This window comes from Meriones unguiculatus, chromosome 3, assembly GCF_030254825.1.
Source record: "Meriones unguiculatus strain TT.TT164.6M chromosome 3, Bangor_MerUng_6.1, whole genome shotgun sequence".
NCBI classification, from domain to species: Eukaryota; Metazoa; Chordata; class Mammalia; order Rodentia; family Muridae; genus Meriones; species Meriones unguiculatus.
Window position 1 is genome coordinate 160,299,646 of NC_083351.1, and position 24,452 is coordinate 160,324,097.

The window sequence follows — 24,452 nt, forward strand, 5'->3', positions numbered from 1 at the left end:
CACCCAAAGTTATGCTCTTCCACATAAAAGAATTAAAGCAACAAATAAATAACTCTTTTTTTTTTTCAGGAAAATATGTAAGGGAGAGCTCTTGAATTGAAGTGATGGGAGCCTTGTGGGACACAGAAAGTCAATGAGACAGCAATACAGAGACACAGAGTATTCTGAAGCAACCTTGTGGCTTACCATCTAGCCACACCATCAGCTCAGAGTCAAGATGAGTTCACTGCTGCAGGGCAAAAGAAAGCAGAACTTCCTAAGTAGCTGTCATCTCCTACATCCCTTAATGAGACTCTCATGATCCTCAGAGGCCTTTAACCCAGTTTAGGAAGTTGCCTGTGGGCCATATAATATACTTCTCCAGGGAAGCCACCATGTTGTTTTCCCCAGTTTCATTGGACCCAAAGTGCTACAAAGAATGGCACTATGTTGAATGTAGTGTAAACTTTTCTAGAGGCTAGTAGAAACTGTATCTCTTGATCTACAAGTTTCCACGCTCCTTCCTTCATGTACAAAAGGTAGAAAATTCAAACTCAGCATTAATGCTTTGATACTGATCCCCAACCATGCACAGTCATCTTGAGTCTAAAGAATGGGCAGCTCATCACAATATCCTCAAGATGTCCTCAAGATCAAGGAAACTGATCTTGTCCACTCTACAGGGAAGATCTGAGGACCAGCCAGCCACCAATCCCTACCCCTAATCCTACCACCCCGCCACTAGCGGCCCCACTATATCCAGTGCATGACCCTAAGAACTTGAGAACTGGTCCCCCAGGCAGTGCACACCTCCAGCAAAATCGCACCATCGCCACCACAAAATCCTGCACTATATTGCATCAAGGCATTTTCAGTCACATTAATTTGATTCTATCTTTTTTTTTTAAGTATCACATAGCACTACAGTCCAGTATTCACCAGAACCAAAGCCAAAGCACCTTGCCAGTCAATCCCCATATCACACTGGAAGAAAATATCTTCCCTTTTAAAGATTCTCAATGAAATCTAAAGTGGTGGCTGTTTGATTTCATAGAGATCAATATACACACTTGAGCAACGCCTTCAAGGAAATACAGCAATATTCTAGTCATAGACTCCATTGTCAAGTAAATCGATGAAGTGTTAAAAATAGAATTCAAAGCAATGGTTTGAGGGAAGCATAGCAAGAAACAAAAGACTACGGATGAACAATTTAATAGTAACAGTAAAATGATGGTATGAATTAGTTCAGCATATATATTATCATATGTGTATATCATATAATATGTGTATATTATCATCCATTAGATGTAAAAGAATGAAACTGAAAACATATTATGGAAGCAGAGAATTCAATAGATGAAAAAAAAATGCAATTGACAGTACCAACAAAATAGTAGACAGGCTATATCAAGCAGAAGAGCTTCTGAAATTGAAGATAGGTCTTTTGAAACAAATTATCAGATGAGGAAGCAGGACAGGAGCTGGTTTTTCTCTGCAGCATATGAAATGATGCACCATTTATGTTGCAATGAAGTTGCTTTTTTTCACAATGGGATAAAAAAATGTGTCAAGCTTATATATTTGAAAGACAAGGAACAAAAACCTAAACAGTGCAAAACATGTCCTCAGTTTTGTCAGAGAGCAAGTGAGGCGATATTCTTGGTGTGAGTGACTTCAGGGGCATGAAGAATTGTTGAAATGATGGAGAGGGCTAGGGAAATGTCAAGAACACTTTTGTCCTCAAAATAAGCTCCATATAAGCTGGAAATACCTTATTTAGCAGACAACACTGTAGCAAATCTGAAGGTTATGGAAATAGGCTATATAACACCTTGCTTTTATATAAATACATATTTACATACATACATATATTTGTGTATATATGGGATAGCTTTGCATGGAAGGGGGAATGCTATCCTATTGCATTTTAGTTATACCATAAATAAAACATAAGCTATTTCAATAATTTGGTCCTATCAACTTTATAAATTTTCTGAAAATTGTTTTTAAAACTTTATAGCTACATAGGTCCAGTACCGGATCCCTTACAGTTGACTTTACAATCACCGTGAGCACTCATAACAGTCCCTCCCGTGCTGAAATGCCAGAAAGGATGGTTTTCACCTCTTGGAGAAGCTCCATTTGCACATACATTTATTAAATTAATTTTCTTTATATAAATACAAAGAACATTTGGGTAGTTTTTCTATGTCCTTCAAAATCTGTCATGATCTTCCAAATATTTTATTTTCTGGATTAGCATTTGAGCTGAGTTGGAACTATTGTGTTTTTTTTTTGTTTGTTTGTTTGTTTGTTTGTTTTTTCTTTTTTTCTTTTTTCTTTTTTTCAATGCAGTTTATTCAGAAACCTTGAACAATCCTCAGACCCTGGGGAAAGCCAGCCCACAGCTTAAATAGCCGCTGGGTAGCCAACCCAGGCCTGCCACGTGGGCAATGCAGATAGGTCCACATACATGGAAGAAAGCCAGATCCTCAGCCTTAGCCAAATGTGGAATTGTTGTTTTTTTACCTTAAGAAGACTAGTATGGCCCCTCAAAAGAGGCTAAGAAAAGATCCATAAAGGATCTAACAACAACAACAAGAATCTCTGCGTCAGACACAAGAAACTCTCCTTTGAGATGTTGATAGGGGAGTATAAGAGACTCCCAAAACAACACACATGATCATTGTTGCTCTTGTTTGCCCCCCAAAAGTTGAAAGTGAGTCCTTATAGCTGAAGATCTCATGTACCTTGAACACAGGACTCACAGGAATCCAGCTGAAACTGCCCCCAAGACCTTTTCCCTGGGGACTAACTTCCAGAATACCAGTAGGTACTGTGCAAGCTACGAGGGAGGGAAGCAGTCAATAATCTTATGCAGCTATGGTGCCTATGAACTACAACAAGGAGCAGCATGGCGTGATGTCTCTACAGATGAAATGGTGATACTTATATATTGGTGGTAACTAATAGCTGCCTAATTGGACTTAAGACTTGCTCAACAGGAGAGAAAGCATGCCTGGTATTATCTAGCTATCCAATTACCCATAGTTAGTGAGGTTGTGGATCTTAGGGGAGCATCTACCTCTCACATATTGCTAGACTAATAGAAAGCCCAATTTCATTTTAAATACTTATTCTTATACCTAAAGATAAGTGCAGCTCTCACCCTTCATCAAAGAAGCCTAAGACAGAACCTGCTATAGAAAGCCACGGCTGGTCAAAATGCAGAGACTGAATGACTGTACATTGCCAAACCCCAGCTGAAATATCTGCAACACAACTCCTACATCTACGGTTCAGGAAACACCACAGAAGAGGGGGTGTAAAGACTAAGAACCCGGGAACCAGGAAGTCTGCTGCAATGTTGCATCTCCAACATGACAGGGAAGCCACACCTATGAAATCTCTATTAGTGTGACTACTTAAACAAAATCTAAACAATAACAACATCAACTGACATGCCAGTGGGGATAGGGGAAATCTCACAAAGCTCAGACCCCAGAGGAAGAGGCACAGGGAATTAATGACTAGTGAGAGAGGAACTTTCCTGGGATGAACCACCTAAATGATTATTCAATAAGAACAGGTCAGTCCTAAAAACATACATTAAAGTGATAAAAGGATGGACTCAGCTTGGTGTGTGTGAAGGGGTGTGAATGTGTGTGAGAGAGAGACAGAGAGAGAGCAAGAAAGAGAAATAATTAAAGAATAAAAGACAATAAATTTGAGGAGATGGGTGGGAAACATAAAAAAAAACTGACTTCAGGAGAAGAAGGGTGAATGTGGGAAGCCGGAATTGTGGGAAGCCGGAATTGTGGGAAGCAGAAGAATGTGTGAGGAATGAGTGAATGTGTGAAGATTAGATGAGGACCTGAGGGTATCTGGGTTGTCGATCTAAGTGCAGCTACGTCACGCACCACAATGTCTCAGACCCAAGGAAATGACAAAACCTTCTCTGGGTGAGGACAAGAGGCACGGCAAAATCTTCCTCTGGTCCAAGTCTGTTTCCATACAAGTGTTGACAGAGTGTGTAAAAATGATCAAATTGCAGTTTCCTTCTTGGGGATCACTGAGGCCTGGGACTGTGCCTCTGCCTCCTTGTTCAACTGTATACAATAAACCTTCTTTCCCAATTCGGGTGTGTAAAACAAATGTGCTATTATTTATGGTGTGTATCCATCATGGAACAGACAAATCCCAGCTTTTCTATACTTATGTTTACGTGCCCTGTCTTTTTGTTATTCCTATGTGGATCCAGTGAGGTTTTTAGGACCAACATATGTAGGATTTAGCAGGAAAAGAAATGTAACTATATTTTATATATATATATGTGTGTGTGTGTGTGTGTGTGTGTGTGTGTGTATGAAAACACACCAGCTAAACTGAGATAAATTATATCATTCAGTAAGCATATATTCATTAAACATCTACTGTATTCCAGATAATATTTTAGTTACAAGAAATATAGCATGACATCCATCCACCAACAGCACAGGCTCTAATACCAACAATCAATAAATGGGACCTCATGAAACTGAAAAACCTTCTGTAAAGCAAAGAAAACCATAAACAGAACAAATAGACAACCTACAGACTGGGAAAAGATCTTCGCCAACCCTACATTTGACAGAGGGCTAATATCCAGAATATATAATGAACTCAAGAAGTTAAACACCAACAAACCAAGTAATCCAATTAAAAATGGGATACAGAGCTAAACAGAACTCTCAATAGAGGAACATCAAAAGGCAGAGAAACACTTAAAGAAATGCTCAATGTCCTTAGACATCAGGGAGCAAATCAAAATGACCCTGAGATTTCACTTTATACCCATCAAAATAGCTAAGATCAAAAATTAGTTTTTGATGCATGCTGGAGAGGATGTGGAGAAAGGGGAACAGGCCTCCATTGCTGGTGGGAATGTAACCTTGTACAACCATTTTGCAAATCAATCGGTCTCTTTCTCAGAAAATTAGGAGTAGTGCTGCCTCAATATCCAGCCATACCATTCCTAGGTATACATACAAAAGATGCTCAACCATACAATAGGGACGTTTGCTCAGCTATGTTCATAGCAGCTATATTCATAATAGCCAGAATCTGGAAACAAGCTAGGTGTCCCTGAACCAAAGAATGGATAAAAAAAAATTGTGGTAAATTTGCACAATGAAATACTACTCAGCAAGTAAAAATAAGGAAATTATAAAATTTGCAGGCAAATGGATAGAACTAAAAAGATCATTCTGAGTGAGGTAACCCAGAAGCAGAAAGACACAAATGATATATACTCACTTATAAGTGGATATTATCCATATAATATAGAATAAAGATACTAAAATCTGTAATCCTAAAGAAGCTAAACACTAAGAAGGACCTTAGAGAAGATGCTTAGTCCTCATTCGGAAGGGTAAACAGGATAGACATCAGAAGTAGGAGAAGACAGGAAACAGGACAAGAGCCTTCCACAGGGGGCCTCTGAAAGACTACCCATCAGGGTATTGAAGCAGATGCTGAGACTCACTGCCAAACTTTGGGCAGAGTGCAGGAGACCTTATGGAAGAAAAGGGAGTTAGAAGACATGGAGGGGACTGGAGCTCTACAAGACCAACAAATCTGAGCCCAAAAATTCTGGGCTCAGGGGATCCTGCAGAGACTGATGAATCAACCAAGGACCATGCATGGAGAGAACCTAGACCCTCTGCCCAGATGTAGCCCATAGGCAGGTCAGTTTCCACATGGGTTCCCTGGTAAGGGGAGTAGGGCCAGTCACTGCTCTTTGATGACCTCCCCCTGGCAAGGTGACTTCTACCAGGCCACAGAGAAAGAGGATCCAGACAGTCCTGATGAGACCTGATAAGCTGGGGTCAGATACGGGAGGAGGACCTCCCCTATCAGTGGACTAGGGAAGGAAGATGGGGAGGGGAAGGAAGGGAGGATGGGATAAGGAGGAGAGGAAGAAAGGGGCTATGGCCAAGATACAAAGTGAATAAACTGTAGTAAGTAATAACAATAATAAAGAAAACACTTAAAATAAATAAAAAATAAAATTATGATCAATAAATGGGTCAATGATCTGAACATGCTGGTTATCAAAGAACCGAAAGAGGAAAAGAAAAAGTGGCCAATAAAAAATAATAAAATTAAAAAAAATGTTCAACATCTCAGACACACAAAAAAAATTACAACTACTTTGAATTGTCATCTCACCCTAGTCCAGAATGCCCACCATCAAGAAAATAAATCCAACATACTCTGGGAATAATGTGGTGAAAGAATTATCTTTAACTATAGGCGGGAGTACAAACCAGTGTAGCCACCATGGAAATTTGTGTGGAAGCTTCTCAAAAGGCTAAAACTAGCACCACCATATGACCCATCCATACCACTTTTGGGCATACGCCCAAAGAGTCTACGTCTTACTGTAGCTGTTCTTTTCACTATAGCAAGGACCTAGAACCAGTTTAAACGTCCATCAACAGATAAATTGATAACGAAAAAAAATGGTGCATATATACAATGGAGTTTCATTCCACTATCAGGAAAACCATAACTATAAAATATGCAGGTAAATTGATTGTATTGAAAACCACTGAGTATTGAAGTAAGTCCTAATGATTGTTTGGATTTCCTCAGTGTCTGTAGTTATATCTCCCTTTTCACTTATGATTTTGTTGATTTGGATGGTGTCTCTCTGCCTTTTAGTTAGCCTGGCTAAGGGTTTGTTGATCTTGTTGATTTTCTCAAAGAACCAGCTCTTGGTTTCATTGATTCTTTGAATTGTTTTATTTGTTTCCAATTGATTGATTTCAGCCCTGAGTTTGATTATTTCCAGCCGTCTACTCCTTCTTGGTGTGTCTGCTTCTTCTTTTTCTAGGGTTTTTAAGTGAGCCATTAGGGTGCTTGAATGAGCTGTCTCGAATTTCTTCTTGAAGGCATTTAGTGCTATGAACTTTCCTCTTAGCACTGCTTCTAATTTTAAAATTAAAAAAAAAAAAAAAAAGAAAACCACTGAGTAAACTAACCAGGGTTCTCTCCCATGAAATCAGCCTCTAATCGTAAAATACACATATTCAGATGAGAATACCATAGATAGCAGCTAGGAAATTAGAAAGCCAGCCTTGTGATTAAAAAAAAAAAAAAGAAAAGAAAAGAAAAAGGAAAAAGCTCTAAGGTGGAATGTAGGGAGAGAGTGAGGTAATCTAAAGAAAGGGACTACTGGGTACCAAAAGGTACAGTGAGAAGGGGAGAGGAGGAAAGCGGTTGGTGAGGAAATCAAGCAAAATGAGGTATTTATGAAAAGCTTGTGGAAAACTATTACTTTATAAACTAATTTTTATTAACGAAGCAGTATCTCTCAAAATTAGAAACAGAGCTAAAGATGTATATTGAATGGATGTTTATGTTGCTTTGACTCAGCATTACAAATGAAAGGAAAAAATTGCCAAGACTTTACACACGGATGAGAAGATACTTTGAGAGGTTTGTTTAAATATTTTTTTTTTCAATGCAGTTTATTCAGGAACCTTGAACAATCATCTGACCCTGGATAAAACCAGCCCACTTTAAATAGCCTCTGGGTAGCCAACCTCAGCATGCCACGTGGCCAATGCAGATAGGTCCACATACATGGAAGCAAGCCAGATCCTCGGCCTTAGCCAAATGTGGAGTTGTTCTTGACAGAGAGCTCTCACCATCGGGAAGGTGGAAGGCGGAAACCAGCTCCATCTTTCAGGCGCGGCATTACGCAGCTCTCTACAGTTCCCCCTTTTTGTTTTAGACGCATCAGGCAAGAGTAGAGGTCTGATCTCTGATATTAGAAATAAATTGTGACTTTGTACTGATGTTCATTTAGGTATCTGTGTCAATATTACTTAAATCTTTATGACCATTCTTACATGACTTTCTCATGGGGCTTATTTCTGTTTATTCCTAGTGCTATTAAAATTTTATAAGAAAATATAGCATGGCTAATTTGAACTTTGTAAACCGAACGATTCAGATAAAAATCCCATCAAAATGAAGATTTAAATATTTAGTTATCCTTAGCACTAAGGAGATATAAATAACAAAATGTAAATTAGGCACAATACAGCCTTCTATGTGCAGCATACATATTTATGCATTAATCAGATGTTCTCATAACAGCAACCCTGAGGGGAAATTCTTCCAGTGTCTTACACATGTCCTAACACATTTGTATTCAAGCCGGAGCACAGATAAACATTAGAGATTCTGCTTGGGCACAATCTCTCCACTTCCTGCCAAAAAAAGCCTTCATTTCTGGGTGTGCCCATAAATACGTCTATCTCTTTATTAGTATCTCTTTTGTATGAGTTAACTGAGGTTTGTGATCCTCCTTAACACATATGTACATACCCATACATGGAGACTGGCAAGACATAGCAGCTGATAAAATATGCAATATTCACTTCAAAGGCAATTTTGAATACTCAAAGAAAAAAGTAAATGTCAGCAAAATCCACAGGCACTCTCTTCCTAGGGCAATATAACGTTGCAGTTTATTAAACCATCCTGGTTTAATGAAAGTCCAGCTTTAAAAAAACAAACAAACAAAAAAAAACAGCTTCCATTAATCTTGCTGAGGCTTTCCTTTGGATAAATTAAAGGTCTTTTTAAAAAGAAGTTAGGAGGTTAATTGTCCTGTGTTCCTTCCCTCTCTGTCTACCTTCTTTCTGGTATAGAATTTAGTCTCAAATACCAGTAAACCAAATAACATTCTAAGTAACAAAATAACACTCAGAGGTATTGGCTTAATGATATGATTCATTAAGTGTGTGTGCACAATTGCTTACTTGTGTGTACAATCACAGTATAAAGTATTTTAGAATTCAAGTTACCTTATCTGCCAATTACTTACCACCTATTTAAATGCTTATATCTGGGGCTTTGCATTGCAAATCTCTTCCTTTTTTCTATTTTTCTGACTCTTTTTGCTATTGAGAAAAGTTTTCACTGTGTATCTCAGGCTGACTTGGGACTTGTGAATACATTTATGAAATTGTGAAAGAACAACTAGGTTGCCTGCTCTTTGATCACTTGCCCCTGGTGATATGGCCTTACCAGGCCACAGAGAAAGAGGATCCAGGCAGTCCTGATGAGACTTGATAAGCAACACGCAGACTGCAGAAGAGAACTCCCCATTTCAGTGGACTAGAGGAGGGGGATAGGGGGAAGAGGAAGGAAGTTGGGACTGAGAGGAGTTGAGGGAGGGCGCTTCAATCAGGATACATAATGAATAAATTGTAAACATAAATAAAATAAAATAAAAGCCAGAGGTGGTGGATAACAAAAAAAAAAAAAAGTTGTCAAAGAACAAGTTTAACTAACAAAACCCAAAAGGGTACCTATATACTTACATATTTACTCATGATGAAAGTTGGTATGAGAAATGGAGGTCTCTCGAATGTTCCTATAACAGGGAAACGCTATCATGTTTAGGATAAGGTATGGCTTCTCTAAAGACAAAACAAGACATCCTGAAGGTCATCTCACTGACAAGAGCCAGGCAAAGCAGAAGCAGAGGGGCCAGCATGTGCCAAAGGAACAACTTGGGATTTCGTAAACTGAGCCACCAACGTGCATGAAGCAAAATAATTCCAAAAGAGATTTGGGTGTGAGCATTAAGCCCAGTATTCTTAATTTATGAAATATCATAGCGCATACAGTTAATCAAATAGTAATAATGTACACATACTGAATTATGTCCAATTTCCCCAAATATTTTTAAAAATCTAATAAATGTAAAAATGTTAGAAAAAGTCAGTAATAGTAAAGACAATACACAGAGCTCATACAAATGATGGAAACAGTTCCTATGGTGGTTATACAAATGTACCTTACAGATTAGTTTACATTTATTCTGTCCTTTCCATGCGCCTTTTATAGTCTGTTATGCTGTATCCCAGGATTTCATGCTGCTTTATTTTTTAATGTATGTTTGCCATTTCTTGTGATTCATAGAGTCTAGTCTCCTGATTGTGGCAATCACTTAGAAAATCTTACAGGCTTGAAACACTTCAGCTCTGAATATGAATCACAGTGAACTCAAGTCCATAGTATTTGGAGGGTCAGATTGGAGGGGAAAGTAAACATTTCATCTGATTCCTACCTGGAGCAGAACTTCTAAGTGGAAAGTCCTATTGTTTTCTATACTGTGACTGGGGGTATGAGTGATTATGTCCCAACTAGTGCTACAAAATGTAAGAACAGTGATTGTGACTTGATTCTGGAAAGCTATTGTAGTTTTTATTATTATTATTATTATTATTACTATTACTGTAGTTCTTATTTGCTGTGTGATAAACATGGAGTTAGGCTCACCTTGTTTCTAGGAAATACTAGCAACTATGAACCTGACTTGACAAAAACCATAACTAAAAATGCTAAATTACAGCAAAGTACATATCAAATCCCTTGTCTCCTTTCATATGACATACATAGCTAAGTGGATCTGTATCTCTCAGGTCAACTATTTTTTCCATGTGTATGGCTTTTTTTTAATTTTTTGAAATAGTTTAATGATCTCTTAGTAAATTATCTTTTAAAGTCCATATCTTTATAAACAAAAATAATCTTTCTGACCTAAAATCCAAGAAATAGAAATCAAAAATGATTGCCTATGACCTGGATTGGGAAATTATCTTCAGAGACAAAATAATAACTTATATGATTGACTTATAAAGGCTGTCAATCATACTGTCTCTTGAAACGTATTTTAACATTGACTAGTTTTTGTATGCTGTTGCCAAAACTGTGAATATTTTGTTTCCTATTCAAAGATTAGTTCCGTGAAGTGTTATCAATGACAGTGAACAGCAAGTTGAAACAAATACAGTCTATTTTCCTATGTTCATCTAAAATAGACTCCAAAACAATGCTCTATTGCTATCCAGTTTCTGGCAAAATAAGTAAACATGGGTGCAAATACACATATGAATACACATAAGCCCATGCACATATCCACACATTTAAAATGCAATTATTTCCCAGGAGTAGCGATGTTCTGCAGTTGGCTTTCTATATGGTTGTCTGGTAAAGAGATTCGTATTTTATTAGTATTTTGCAATCTAGTACAGAGGGAGGAGCTGTGATTAAGTGCCCTAGATAGAGGAGATCAGCAGAGTTCTCATTTAAACTCACATCATCTGCATATTAAATAAACAAAATTAACATGTCCCAGAATTTCTGCACCACATTGCTGACAGGTCACGTGTGACAGATAATGAATAGCTTAGACAGCTACATGCAGAGACATCTAAGAGCTTGCCATTCTTGTCATTTTCCCTTCAAAAATATGCCTTATCCTTAAGGAATTTAAAAGCCATGCAACTCTAACTAAATTTTATTGTGTTTTATTTGATTTTTTTTATTAATTACACTTTATTTACTTTGTATCCCCCCTGTAGTTCCCTCCCTCCTCCCCTCCCAATCCTTCCTTTCTTCCTCCTTCTCCACCAATGCCCCCCCCCAAGTCCACTGGTAGGGGAGGTCTTCTTTTCCTTCCTTCTGATCCTAGTCTGTTAGGTCTCATCAGGACTTTCCTCTGTGGCCTGGTAAGACTGCTCCCCCCTCAGGGGGAGGTGATCAAAGAGCAGAACAATCAGTTCATGTCAGAGACAGTCCTTGTTCCCATTACTATGGAACCCACTAGGGGACTGAACTGTCATGGGCGGGCTACAACTGTGCAGGGGTTCTGAATTATCTTTTAATGAGTTTTATATTTCTGAGTATATGCTAAAGGATACATTGATACTTAATTGCCATGATAAAATTACCTAATCCATACAAGTTATAGAAAATTATGCCATGTAATTCTGGAATAACAATAAGGTAGTTGAACTTTAACTTCTGGAATTGTAATATAAGCTGTGTATTTGCTTAATGGTTAAAATTAGATTTTACTCCTGTGAGAATGTCTGAAATTCTTATTATTGGTTTCATATCCAGATAGATCCTACTTGTATTTGAACAGATAAATCTACTGGCATTTTCTTCCATATTTTTTTGAAAATCTATTAATCAGCTTGCTATGTTTGGCTGTAAATGAAGCTACAGAAAAGTTCAATAAAGTACATTATTTCATAGTTACAGGAATATTAATTAATACAGGCATTTAATGAAGAGTATTATGAGATTTTAAAACTAACTTTCCTGTACTTTTCCCGATGCAGTAAACAGTTAAACATTACAAATGCAACATTAATTTTCTCAACATTATCATGTGAACCAATGCAGTTCTAATGACTTGATTTCCATTCTAACTAATGCTTATGTCAATTATTCTAATGCACAAACAACACTTAACTCAAGCAGATGATCCAGTTCTGGACACCAAGAAACAATGTAATACATGCCTTATTTAATATATTAAGTAAAAGAAGGCACCCATGAAAACAGTACATTGACTGAAATGGACATTTAGTGATTCCTGAAATCTTGATTAGGCTTAAAAAACTTTTTGTGTGTGTCTGGGATGTAGGATGATGGTTAAGCTTGAACTGAGGTGAACAAATACAGGCTTACAAATGCCTACCTGAGTTTGTTCATGTTAGTAAAGCTGACTTCTCCATGTCCCTGAATAATAAGTTGCAACTCTGTGTTCATCATCCAAATTTCCAACTAATGGAGAGCAGTGTGAAAGTGAGAGGAAACGAATTCCCCACCACTACAACCTTGGCTCCGTCTCAGGATTTTTCTAAACACAGGACAGAGCGGTGAATAAACCATGTCTTATATGCCATCTCATCTCTACAACACAAATATTGTTTAATGTTTTTTTAAAAATTTCTGTCAACAGGAAAGGAAGGGGCCAAATGGGGTAAAATGAAGTAAAATTAATGGTTTATTGAGTTTAAAATAGTAAGAAATACTAATTGAATGCTTGGTGTTAGGATTGGGACAGGGAGTGAAAAATACTAGACTTTTCCAGCAAAAGTATGTTACTCTCCAAACAATGACTGATGGAAGGTATGGAATTAGGTCTGTGTTCTCCCCAAGAGGACACATTTCTTGAGTTAACACTGCAGAAAACGTTTCTGTATGTATATTCTGTTGAAGATACTTGCCTCAATTATTTCATCTACCACCCCTCACACTCAACTGTAATGGCCCGTTGGTTATTGTTCCTAGGATGTGATATAAGCTATGAAGATGACACCTGGTTATTCCTTTACCTAGGAGGCATATATACTATAGAAATAAAATTGATCATTCCTTTACATATCAGAATGTAAAGAACATGAAAGCAATGGATGATTAGGGTCAAAAATAAATGTACAACCCACAACACATAGCTACATGGGAGCAGAATGACATGGAAAGGTGAGTGACAGGAGAGGGAAGACAAGCAAGAAGGTCATGGACAGCAGGGCAGGAAATGACACACTGATGTAGTAGAGAGGAGAGTTAAGGTGATACATTTCATGGAGTTTCGAGGCGGTATCCGTGCTGATGCATCAGTCCTAAGGTTTGTGTATATGTTCAGTGCGAAAGATGGGAGCCAGATAATTGACCTGATTCTTAATCTATTTTTAAAAGCATTCCTCAGCATAAAAGTGCTCCTTCTTCTTCCTCCTCCTCCCCTTTCCTCTCCTCCCTCTCCTGATCCTCCCCCTTCCTTTCCTCCTTGTCTCTTTTTCCTTCTCCTCATTCTTCTCCTCCTCTTTCTCCTTTCTCTCCCCGTCAATTCTCCCCCTCCTTTTTTTCTTTTCTCTTTGCCTTTTTTTTTTTTTTTTAGGTTGTATTGCTTTTTTGATGGTTTGATATTGGTGTATGCTCTGCTCTTCTACCTGCTTATTCACTTGATTATTAAGAGAAGGAAAAGACAGATGGGAAAGAGAGAGAGAGAGAGAGAGAGAGAGAGAGAGAGAGAGAGAGAGAGAAAGCACCAATTAAGATCAAGTAGAAGAATCCACCAATGATAGTTTGAGATGAGGAGATAAGAGTCAAGGCAGTTGTTTGCCTTGATATAGATCAAAGGATTTACTGGTTTTCCTTTTCCTTACAATTCCTACACATATCTTGCCCTCTCTTCTAGAGTTTTTTTTTTTTTTTCTATTCTTAGACATTAATTCTTGCCAAAATGCTTTATCATATCTCGTTTGGGAATGTATCTTCAAGATTGTTTTGCATATCAGTATCTAAGCCAACATTTTTAAAATGGCAGATAGCAGTGAAACATGCCTTGATGTTAACTTTTTTTTTTTAATTTTATTTTCCTTTTTAGTTACACTTTGTTAACTCTGTGACCCAGCTGTATTCCGCTCCCTCATTCCCTCCCCAACCCCACATTCCCTCCCTGGTCTCTTCCCTGCCCCTTTCCACATCCACTGATAGGGGAGGACTTCCTCCCCTTTCATGGTTAACTTTTAATGTTGCATTAGACACTAAATACTACACTCCAAGAATAATAAAACAAGACCAGTAAAATATTTTTAAAAATATGAACCATATGAAATTGCTAGTGTATAATGATTTTAACCTTAAAAAGGGGTAAATGGGATTAAAAGGGGATTTTAATTTTCTTACAATCTTTAATTGTACATTATCTTGTATCTTATACATTTTCTAAAGTTGTATTTTACTTCATTTTTATTTTATAATATAAAAGATACCCAAAATAAGGACTGATTTCTTGCTTAATTCTATTGTTAATATAAATCATTGACTGACTCATTTGTTTTCAAGTTTGGGGTAATAATCAGCATTTAATTATAACATTAAAACTCTGTCAAAAGTTAAAAGGTACTACATTTTAAACATTGTCAATGACAGGGAATTTGTAATCAAGATTTTATCATGTACACAACTGAAACAAAATACGCAATTCAAAGCAAGTTCAAATGCCTCTGGTGTGACCTTGAATTTGTGTTGAACTTAGATTTTGAAACTTTTCAAATGTGAAGAGTTCAGGGTGTGTCACAATAAGTAAGTCTTAAAACGACTATGTTTCCAAATTATGAAAATCTTCTATTTGTTTCTAAATATCTCTATGGTGCCATGAGCTTAGGAGGACTTGAATCAAATTATTTTCATGACAAAACAGTTTTTAAGGATTACTGCAAGTGGCTGCCTTAAGCAACAGATCTTGGACCAGATTGTTTCTACATTCTTTTTCTGCATTTGTTGAATGTCACTAAAAGATGATTTTTAGGCCTTCTAAGTCTCATTTGAGCTAAGTAACAAACAAAAGCAATATTTGAAGTTTCAAAAATACATTTCAAAGCTTTGGTCTTGATTAATTTGCAAAATGAAAAAACACATCATAGAACAGTGGTTCTCAACCTGTGGGTCACAATCCTTTTGGAGGTTGAAGGATCTTTTCACAAAGTTGCATATCAGATACCCTGCATATCAAATATTTATATTACAATTCATAATAATAGCAAAATTACAGTTATGAAGTAGCAACAAAAAACATTTTATGGTTGGGGGTTACCACAACATGAGGAACTATATTAAAGGGGTGCAGTATTAAGAAGGTTGAAAACCGCTGTCATAGAATATTAGTATATAACCCAAAAGTTTACCTTAGCAGGTAAGTAAATAAAGTGAATTGAAAAATTATGAGAATTGCAGACTGGCCATGAGTCACAGGTCTGGGAGTAAGTGACAAAGATAATGTTTAAATTCAAAGTGATGTTTTCTAAGTCACTGCTCATTGCCATTGAAGTACATGGAACAAAAACCTCATATAATGATTGCACTGGGTGTACTTCAGAGTCAAAGATAAGAACATTCAAAGAGATAAAGAAATAAACTAGGAAATGACTGAGTTAATAAAGTGATACTCCAAACAAGGACCATGCATGGAGATAACTTAGAACCCTGGCACAGAAGTAGCCAAAGGCAGAGCAGTATCCAACAGGGTTCCCCAATAATAGGACCAGGGAGCATCTCTGACATGAACTCATGGGCTGGCTCTTGGATCACCTCAACCTGAGAGGGGAGCAGCCTTACCAGGCCACAGAGGAAGACAAAGAAACCAGTCCTGATGAGATCTGATAGATTATGGTCAGATGGAAGGGGAGGAGGACCTCCCTTACCATTGGACTGGGGAGGGGCAAAAGAGAAGAAGAGGGAGGTAGGGTGGAATTGGGAGGGGATAGAGGAGGGAGCTACAGCTGGGATACAAAGTGAATAAACTGTAATTAATTAAATTAAAAAAATAAAGTGCTGCTCCTATGACCAAGATATAAACTGAATTAATTAATTAAACACACACACACAAAAGAAAACCAAACAGAAAAATTTTAAAGGGAAAAAGTATGCAACCCTCATCTCACATTTATTATGTTTATAACTCACTTCTGTTTGTCTGGTTCTTATCATCTTTTCTCTTTAAATTTAGAATACCAGAAAAAAAATTTAAATGTATGTATATATCTTCTTGTTCTTTTATATAATATAATATTGTGCTTATATGTATACACACATGATAAATACATACAGCATATGTGTGTAGACAATTTAAATCACTGTGTAATGTGTATATACTATGTTACTAGTATTCTGTACTCAATAATTTTTGGATTAATGAATAAATGAACTTAAAATCTAGTTAATCAATACTTATCTGATGCTTTCTTTTCTTCAATAATAAGTTACCATCAGCAGAGTATCACAGGTTTACTTAGAATAAATCATCTCTATTGTTAAGCTTTTTATCTTCTGAATTGCTATGTTATGAATATTTCATAAGCATTGTTAATCAATAAGTTATGAGTCATAAACCTGAGAGTTTCATTTACTCATAACCTTTCCTATTTTGTCAGTGATTGTTCTTTACCTTCGGTCATATGTACTTATAAATAACTTACAATGTTGAGGGTATGCAATGAAATAGAAAATAGGTTTAGCACTAGAAATACAGAAAGCATTCTGTTTACCTGAAAAAACATGCTTGTAGGCAATTAAATAGAGGTAAATGTCAACTGGCAGATGTTCAGTGTTCTGTGTATGTTGGGAGTGGATTGCTGTGCTTCAGAAATGACTATTATATCAGCCTAAAGGAAAACAATATTTCAGAAAATTTCATTAGTGTCATGAAGGAAGACTGTGGGGTGTCACTGACTGTGAGATGGTATGTTCGTTATAGGTGAGCAAACAACCTTGGAACTCCACCTCTCCCTTATCAACCTTTGCTGCTGGTGCCTAATGACAATAGTCTCCAAGTGAGTTCCCTAAAGGTCTAAATAACAAATTTTATCATTCTTTCCTTCTTTTATATTTACAATTTTTTTTTTCCGAGACAGGGTTTCTCTGTGTAGCTGTGACCGTACTGGACTTACTCTGTAGACCAGGCTGACCTCGAACTCACAGAGATCTGCCTGCCTCTGCCTCCCCAAGTGCTGGGATTACAGGCGTGCGCCACCATGTCTGGCTCCTTACACTTTTTAAAATCAAACTCTCACTGATGAAGTTTAGAGATTTTTAAATCTGATGCAAAGACCTTTCACAGATCAACTATTTCTGTTTAATTAGATAGTTATTGGGGTCTACCTGGAACTGTCTTGTGACTTTGAATTACTGTGTTCTCTTAGCTCAGAATAGACACTATTTTCCACTAATTTCTACGTTTTTTAAAGACTACAATTGTTTCTTACATATTTAGAAATCCTTTCATGAGATTGGGTAAACACATTCATTATAATCTCCATGTGCTTCTAATTTTTACATATGTCACATTTAGCCAACAAGGTGTGGTTTATTAATCTGCCTCTTGACAGCAACTTCTGCTTTCTGGTAACTGTAGTTCCTGTGTTTGCCTCATGGGCAGAGGGTACCAGATAAAATGACTGGTGAAATGAAATAAAACTAGAAAACTCTGGGATAATTTAAATAGGTCTATTTTACCTTAAGAAAGTTCTTGTTCTCTGTGTTAACTAGCAGTTAACTCTTTGACATCATTGGATTTAATTACACAAGCGAATTTAGGATTATTTGATTTGTTGGTTTAGAAATACTTTTGACCAAGACCCACAGGGAAAAAATAAAAAAAGAAAGCTCTGTACCTAAGCCTCAAACATCTGAAACTCTTCCACAGTAAGAAACTTACTACCCAAAATTCAAACTATATGAAATACTACCTCGTTATTATTTAAAGAAAATTAATGTCAAAATCAAACCAATAATAAACCAATAAAGCAAAAATAGCTTTGTACTTATCCACAAAGACTATGTCAAGTTCCACTAATGGCTACTACCTCTCATCCCATTTATTTTGCTGTCATATCTAACTTTTATGTGTAAAAATAAATTTCTCGAGAGGCGAGTAACTTTCCCAGACATGTACGTAGAAACATGGCTGTAAAATACTCGTAAATGAATATTTCCTTTTTCCTCCTCCGCATGATGTTAGCTGGCACCTTTTCTGAGAAGCTGTGGCTTTCTCGGTCATTTACTGTCTGAAAAGAGGCCTCCCAGGCAAAGCGCTCTTGGTAATGAATTTAGTGAATGCACTAGCTACCCTTATACGGTCTTCATAAACAGGCCATACTTTTGGGTAGGATACGGGTTTAAAACTACTCCTGTCCATAGGTCAACATTCAAAACTATTCACTCTTGAATTAAATCCAAGGAGGCTTCAGTCTAATGATGTGACGTAAAATGTTCACAGTAAACAGGAGAGTATAAAAAATATAATAAAAAAACATTAAAAGAAGAGACTACAATAAAAAAACTCAGAGTAGAAAATTGAGTATAGATAATGTCATAAGTTTCCCATGCTGTTAGAAAGGCATGCCATTGAATTCTGAGATGAAAGTGGATGAACATTTCTTTGATATGTCTTTTTAAGTTGAAATTATTAACATATCATATTCATTGCTGTATATTTTATTTTGCTAAATAATAAAATGTGAGTATTATGGGTTATACTACTCGAATAAGAACTTTCTAGGCCAGCCTAATACATGAAATAGGCAGTCTTCCTTGGGCTCATGGCAGTATTGGAAAGTTGGGAAATGTAAAAAGAACATATCATTTAAGAAATGAGGAATCGGGACAAGGCTGGGATACAGAGTTAATAAAATGTAACTTATAAAAAAAATAAAAAAAAATATGATGACCCACATGCTTACAGTATTATATTTCATTAAAGACAAACTCAAAACTAAATAAGAATCACAGAATCAGAATTGTCTAACACACTGATCAATGGAAACATGGGAAATTTATAGAGAAACTAAACACATCTTTGAGAGATAAAATAGCATTTGGGCTACATAGAAGTTTAAAAGAAATCATTGATCCCTTATCATCATTTCATTATAAATAAGTAGCATGAATACTACTATATAAATTTTCTCTTATCAAGTTAAAAGTGATCATTTATTTTGAAGTTTTTGTTAACTCAATAACTGTTTGCATATGAGTATTTTCATTTAACCATTTCATTCATGTGATATGTGACATTTAGCCATCAAGGTGTGGTTTATTAACCTGTCTCTTGACACCAACTCCTGCTTTCTGGTAACTGTGGTTCCCTGTCATTCATTGCCTCACTTGTAGAGGGTACCAGATAAAGTGACTGGTGAAATGAAACAACACTAGACAGCTCTACTCTGGAATAATTTAAATACAAACAATCCAGTGGTAGTCATCTTTTAACTTGGAATGAAACAAATAAAAAATTTAATGTTCTTTCCTATTCAATTAGTATTTTGCTTTCCTATAATATACTTCAATAAAGAATATATTATAAAAACATATTGAGCATAGTAAGAAATCAAATGATCTATGCTAAATATTTTACTCTTCAAAGCATAAAACTTTTTTAAATGTTAAACTATAATGCTTTTAATACATTATTACATATAATTTTTACTTAGTAAGACAATATCACATTGCTGTCTTTTTGTTCCATTCAAAAACCAATGACACAAGATTTCAATGCAAAATTTACATAGACACATAGACACACACACAAATCTTATCTAGTTAAGATTTCTTCTACCAGTCAAAAAGTGCATAGCCTAATCCAGGTGATGTAAATATCCATCCCCATTGTCAACTCAAGAGAGAAGCTGAGTACTTACGCGTACATCATGGACCCAGGACTGGGGAGGCTTCTATCCAGTCACCATCTGATCTCTATCAGCCAGGTCAGGGCTGGGAGGCTGGTAAATAATGACAGTCACTGGGGACAAGAAAGGAAACAAGTCGGACAGGTTTACTGACTGAGGTTTGCTGTCTTCCTACAGCCTGATAGGAGCGAGGTCGACTTGGTGCCGTCGCCACACAATGGAGTAATTGTCAATACCTGCTCAGAGAGGCTACAAGCCGTAGAGGGATCAGTGTGCATGACTGGTGATGATTCAGAAGTCACACTTTTCCAGTCGGGGAGGTATGATCAGAATTGGGGCGTGGCCTCGGGGCTTTTTTAAGCAAAACAAAACACTAGAGTACACTGATGGGACTTCTTCCTTCATCGTCGTCAGAAATCTTCCATTGCTTCCCCTTGAGGGAATCATGAAGTGTGGGAGGACAGAGTGGTCCTGAGTTATGGATGAAAGCACCTCTGCTTGTCTACTTGGTAGTGAGACTATGGACAGTCAGATTAGCTTATTGATACTGACTTTCCCCACAAGCAATATAGTAAAACTAGTTTCATCTAACAGTGTCGATTTTAGCTCTAAAAATAGAAATAAATTTCACTGAAAAAAATGTTTAGACTTTCAATGCAGAAACAGAAAAGTAAAACAAATGAAAATGTCATTCTATTTCTCATCACCAAAAAATATTTTGTTAGAGTTTGGTGTCATAAATAACAGTAATTGGAAATAGTATACATATAATTACATACCTGGAGAATCTAGTCTGAATATATGACTTTTCATTAAATTATATAAAGTTACAGGGTAGATATTACAACTATAATGTCTACCTTTAAAGATTCAAAACCAAGCCTACCAGTATTGGTTTGTAACCACAATTATTCAGGCAGATACAAAGGATCATAAGTTCAAGGCCTCACAGAGTGAATTCATAGGCCAGGCTAGGTGATTTAGAAAAAATCCAGTTCAGGATAGAAAAAGAAAAAAGCACTGAAGGTATAACTCAGTATTATTACAGTGCTTGCCCATCAGGCACAAGGACCTAGGGTTCAATACTTAGTACCACAAAGATAGACAGATAGACACATAGATACATAGACAAATACATAGATAGATATAGATTGGTAGATAGGTAGATGATGATGAAGATAGATAGATAGATAGATAGATAGATAGATAGATAGATAGATAGATAAGTAAATGGGGATAACAGCCAGAAAATATTAAAGAGAAAAACCCATATATGACCACACTCATGCACACTAACATAAAAATAGAGACAGATTTAAAAAAAAAGTTGTGACTGTTTTTCTTCATTGTTCATACAGAACAATGCCTTCATCTAACATACTGCAAACACACATATTGAGATATTTTCACCATAATATTCTGCTAAGGTATTTAACAAATGGAAAAACTGAAACATATTTTTGTAAAATTACTAATAATATAAAGAAAGATATAATAATATAATTTTCAAAAGAATAATTTCTGAGTTTATAAAACTTCATGATTACTTTAAATAGTGCAAACACTGCAAAGTCAAAAACGAAGGTGCTGAAAAAATTGGGCTAACTTAACACAACCTTTTCATTTGCCAATGGGATACTTGAAATCTAAATTCTGTACACATTATTCTAAAGCAGTTTTAGCAATAGCCAGATGGCTCATTGGGTAAAAACACCGAATACCAAGCCTGACCACTTGAGTTTGATTCCTGGATTCCACATTGAAGGAGAGAAGTGACTCTTGTAATTTTCCCTCTGCTCTTCACTTGTGTGCCATGGCATACACACCCCTTATACAAATACACACACATACACACAGAAAGAGAAAAATAAATACAGAAATGAAGTGGTTTTAATATATTAAAGTCTCTCTCATTTTTAAATAATATTTTCATAACCATAATCTTCTAAAATTCAAACAAACTTTCTCAGACTGTTATTTTACCAAATAATAATGCAACAAGAAAATAAACTGTTGGCTTAGAGAGAGGAAATCAGGCTCCATGTTGTAGAAGAGGAATGCTGTAGAAGATTCAAAACCTTGCTTTGAGAATTTGTGTCCAATACTGCAATATATACAGCCTGTTTCTCTTAATTAACAAAAAAGAATCTTCACACTGAATCAGAGGTGGGAGGCAGTGGACCTTGAGAGGTTTAGGGTTCCATTTCCAAAGTGTTTGACTGCATTCCGAAAACCATTTGCATTTTTTGAGGAAGGAAAAAAAATAACTTACCCAATATGTAGTTTAAACATGTTAACATGCTTAACACCTCTAAGGGTGTTAAAGGTTGCAGTAGAAGGAATCTAAATTGTGTGTGTGTGTGCATTTGTATGTGTGTTCTGATGTAGGTATACATGCAAGTGTGTGTGCATCTCTGTGTGTGTGAGAGAGACACAGAGAGACAGAGAGAGATGCTGGAGGCCAGAGGACGACATCTGGCCATCATTCCTTATACATCATATACCTTGCTTAGGATGAGGTCTCTCATTTGCCTGCACTTCAACAAGCAGGTTAGCATGGGTGGTCAGCAAGCCTCAAGAATCAGCCTGCCTTTGCCTCCCAGGATAAGGCATGTGTGTCACTATCCCAGGTTTGCTTCATGTGAGTTTGAGGGATCAAACTCAGGTCTTTGACTCTGTCAGTCAAGCACTTTACAGACTGAGCCATATCCTGAAGTGAGAAATGTAATGTTTAATTGATTTTAGTTATGTGTATGAGTGTTTTGCGTGGACATGTGTTTCTGTATCACATGTGTGCCTGGTAACAGTGGAAGCCAGAAATGAGTGTGGAATTCCCTGGATCTGGAGTGAGGGGTGGGTGGAAACCACCGTGTGGGTGATGAGAGTTAAATTTGTTTCCTCTGCATAATCAGCAAGTGCTCTTGTCCACGGATTCATCTCTTCAGTGCCCAGGAACCTAGTTTTTGAAAGCTCATAAACTGAAATTTGAGTCTCACTTTCAACAAACTTTCCTGTTGGCCCATTCTTTCAAATGACCTAAACTTTGGTTTTATTTTTTTTTTTTATTAATGTTTATTTTTGTTTTTTTTTCTTTTTGTTGCTGAGTAAGCATGAGATTATGGCTTTAGCTTTCCTTCTCCTGCCATCTGAGCATTGAGCATGAGCTATTCCCTCAGTTTTAGCATTTAGTTTAACTTTATCTTTGCATTTTCTCTACTGCTTCTATAGACAGTAGGAACTTGGCATTATATGATTTTTCCAAGGAGCCTGGTGTAGCCACCATCAGGGGCATCTGAATCTTTCCTTTTTGGGAAAGGTTGATATTTTCTACACAAAATTGAAATATTACAGCTTGCCAAAGTGACCTCAAATTTCATTACCTAGAGATATTGTTAACATATTAGCATGTTTCTATACAGTTCATTATCATTTTAATGAAGACAAACCATACAGAACTGCGCATCTGTAGTTCCTCTTTTATCCATGCCATCATATGTCTTCCATAAGATCACAGCTCTCAGGATCACAGCCTCTAATTTACTGATTATTCTCTTGGATCACATCACGCCCAGATTTACCTTATAAATAAGGCTACAGTGGACGTCTTTGTACATAGCACTAATTATTCTTTGGCATAAAATGCCTACCTATTGTAGGTTTTTTTTTTTTTTTTCAATGCAGTTTATTCAGGAACATTGAACAATCCTCGGACCCCGGGGAAAGCCAGCCCACAGCTTAAATAGCCTCTGGGTAGCCAACCCAGGCGTGCCACGGGGGCAATGCAGATAGGTCCACATATATGGAAGCAAGCCAGATCCTCGGCCTTAGCCAAATGTGGAGTTGTTCGTGACAGAGAGCACTCACCATCGGGAAGGTGGAAGGCGGAAACCAGCTCCATCTTTAAGGCATAGCATTCCGCAGCTCTCTACAGTTCCCCCTTTTTGTTTTAGACGCATCAGTCAAGAGTAGAGGTCTGATCTCTGATATTAGAAATAAATTGGGACTTTGTACAGATGTTCATTTAGGTGTCATCCACCCAAAGAGCATCAGACCGTCCGATACCTTTTTCTCAGAGGCGGGACCTGGGGCATCAACCCGCATGCAATCAGACATGCTCTTCTCTGGGTCCAAAGCGGCTGACCCTGAGTGCAGTGCTTAGCCTCGCATCCTGAGCGTATCATTTTAGCTTTTTATGGTATCCAACCATGCTTGGGGAGAATGTCCTGCTTCAATGGCTGTAAAGGCCTGAATGATCATGGCTGCATCACACTGTTGTGAGACTCTAATCTTGCATATATACCACAGGCAAACCAAGGAGACCAACACCAGAAGGCCTGCTAACACTCCCATGCCCGCCCATTCCTTCAGATGATTCATGGCTGCAGCAATCCATGTTGATAATCCTGTGGCTAGTCCTGCGTC

General features: G+C 37.0%; 1 protein-coding gene across 1 annotated transcript in view; it reads right to left on the reverse strand.

The window, feature by feature from the left end:
* LOC110565587 (transmembrane serine protease 11F) overlaps positions 1–20,360 on the reverse strand; it is a 57,531-nt gene extending 37,171 nt beyond the window's left edge. The window contains exons 1-2 of the mRNA XM_060380842.1: positions 20,267–20,360; positions 20,043–20,143 (exon numbers count right to left, since the gene is read on the reverse strand). Coding sequence (XP_060236825.1) covers positions 20,043–20,053 — 11 coding nt within the window. The 5' untranslated portion in view covers positions 20,054–20,143; positions 20,267–20,360. The remainder of the gene's footprint in view (positions 1–20,042; positions 20,144–20,266) is intronic.
* Positions 20,361–24,452: the final 4,092 nt, after the last annotated feature.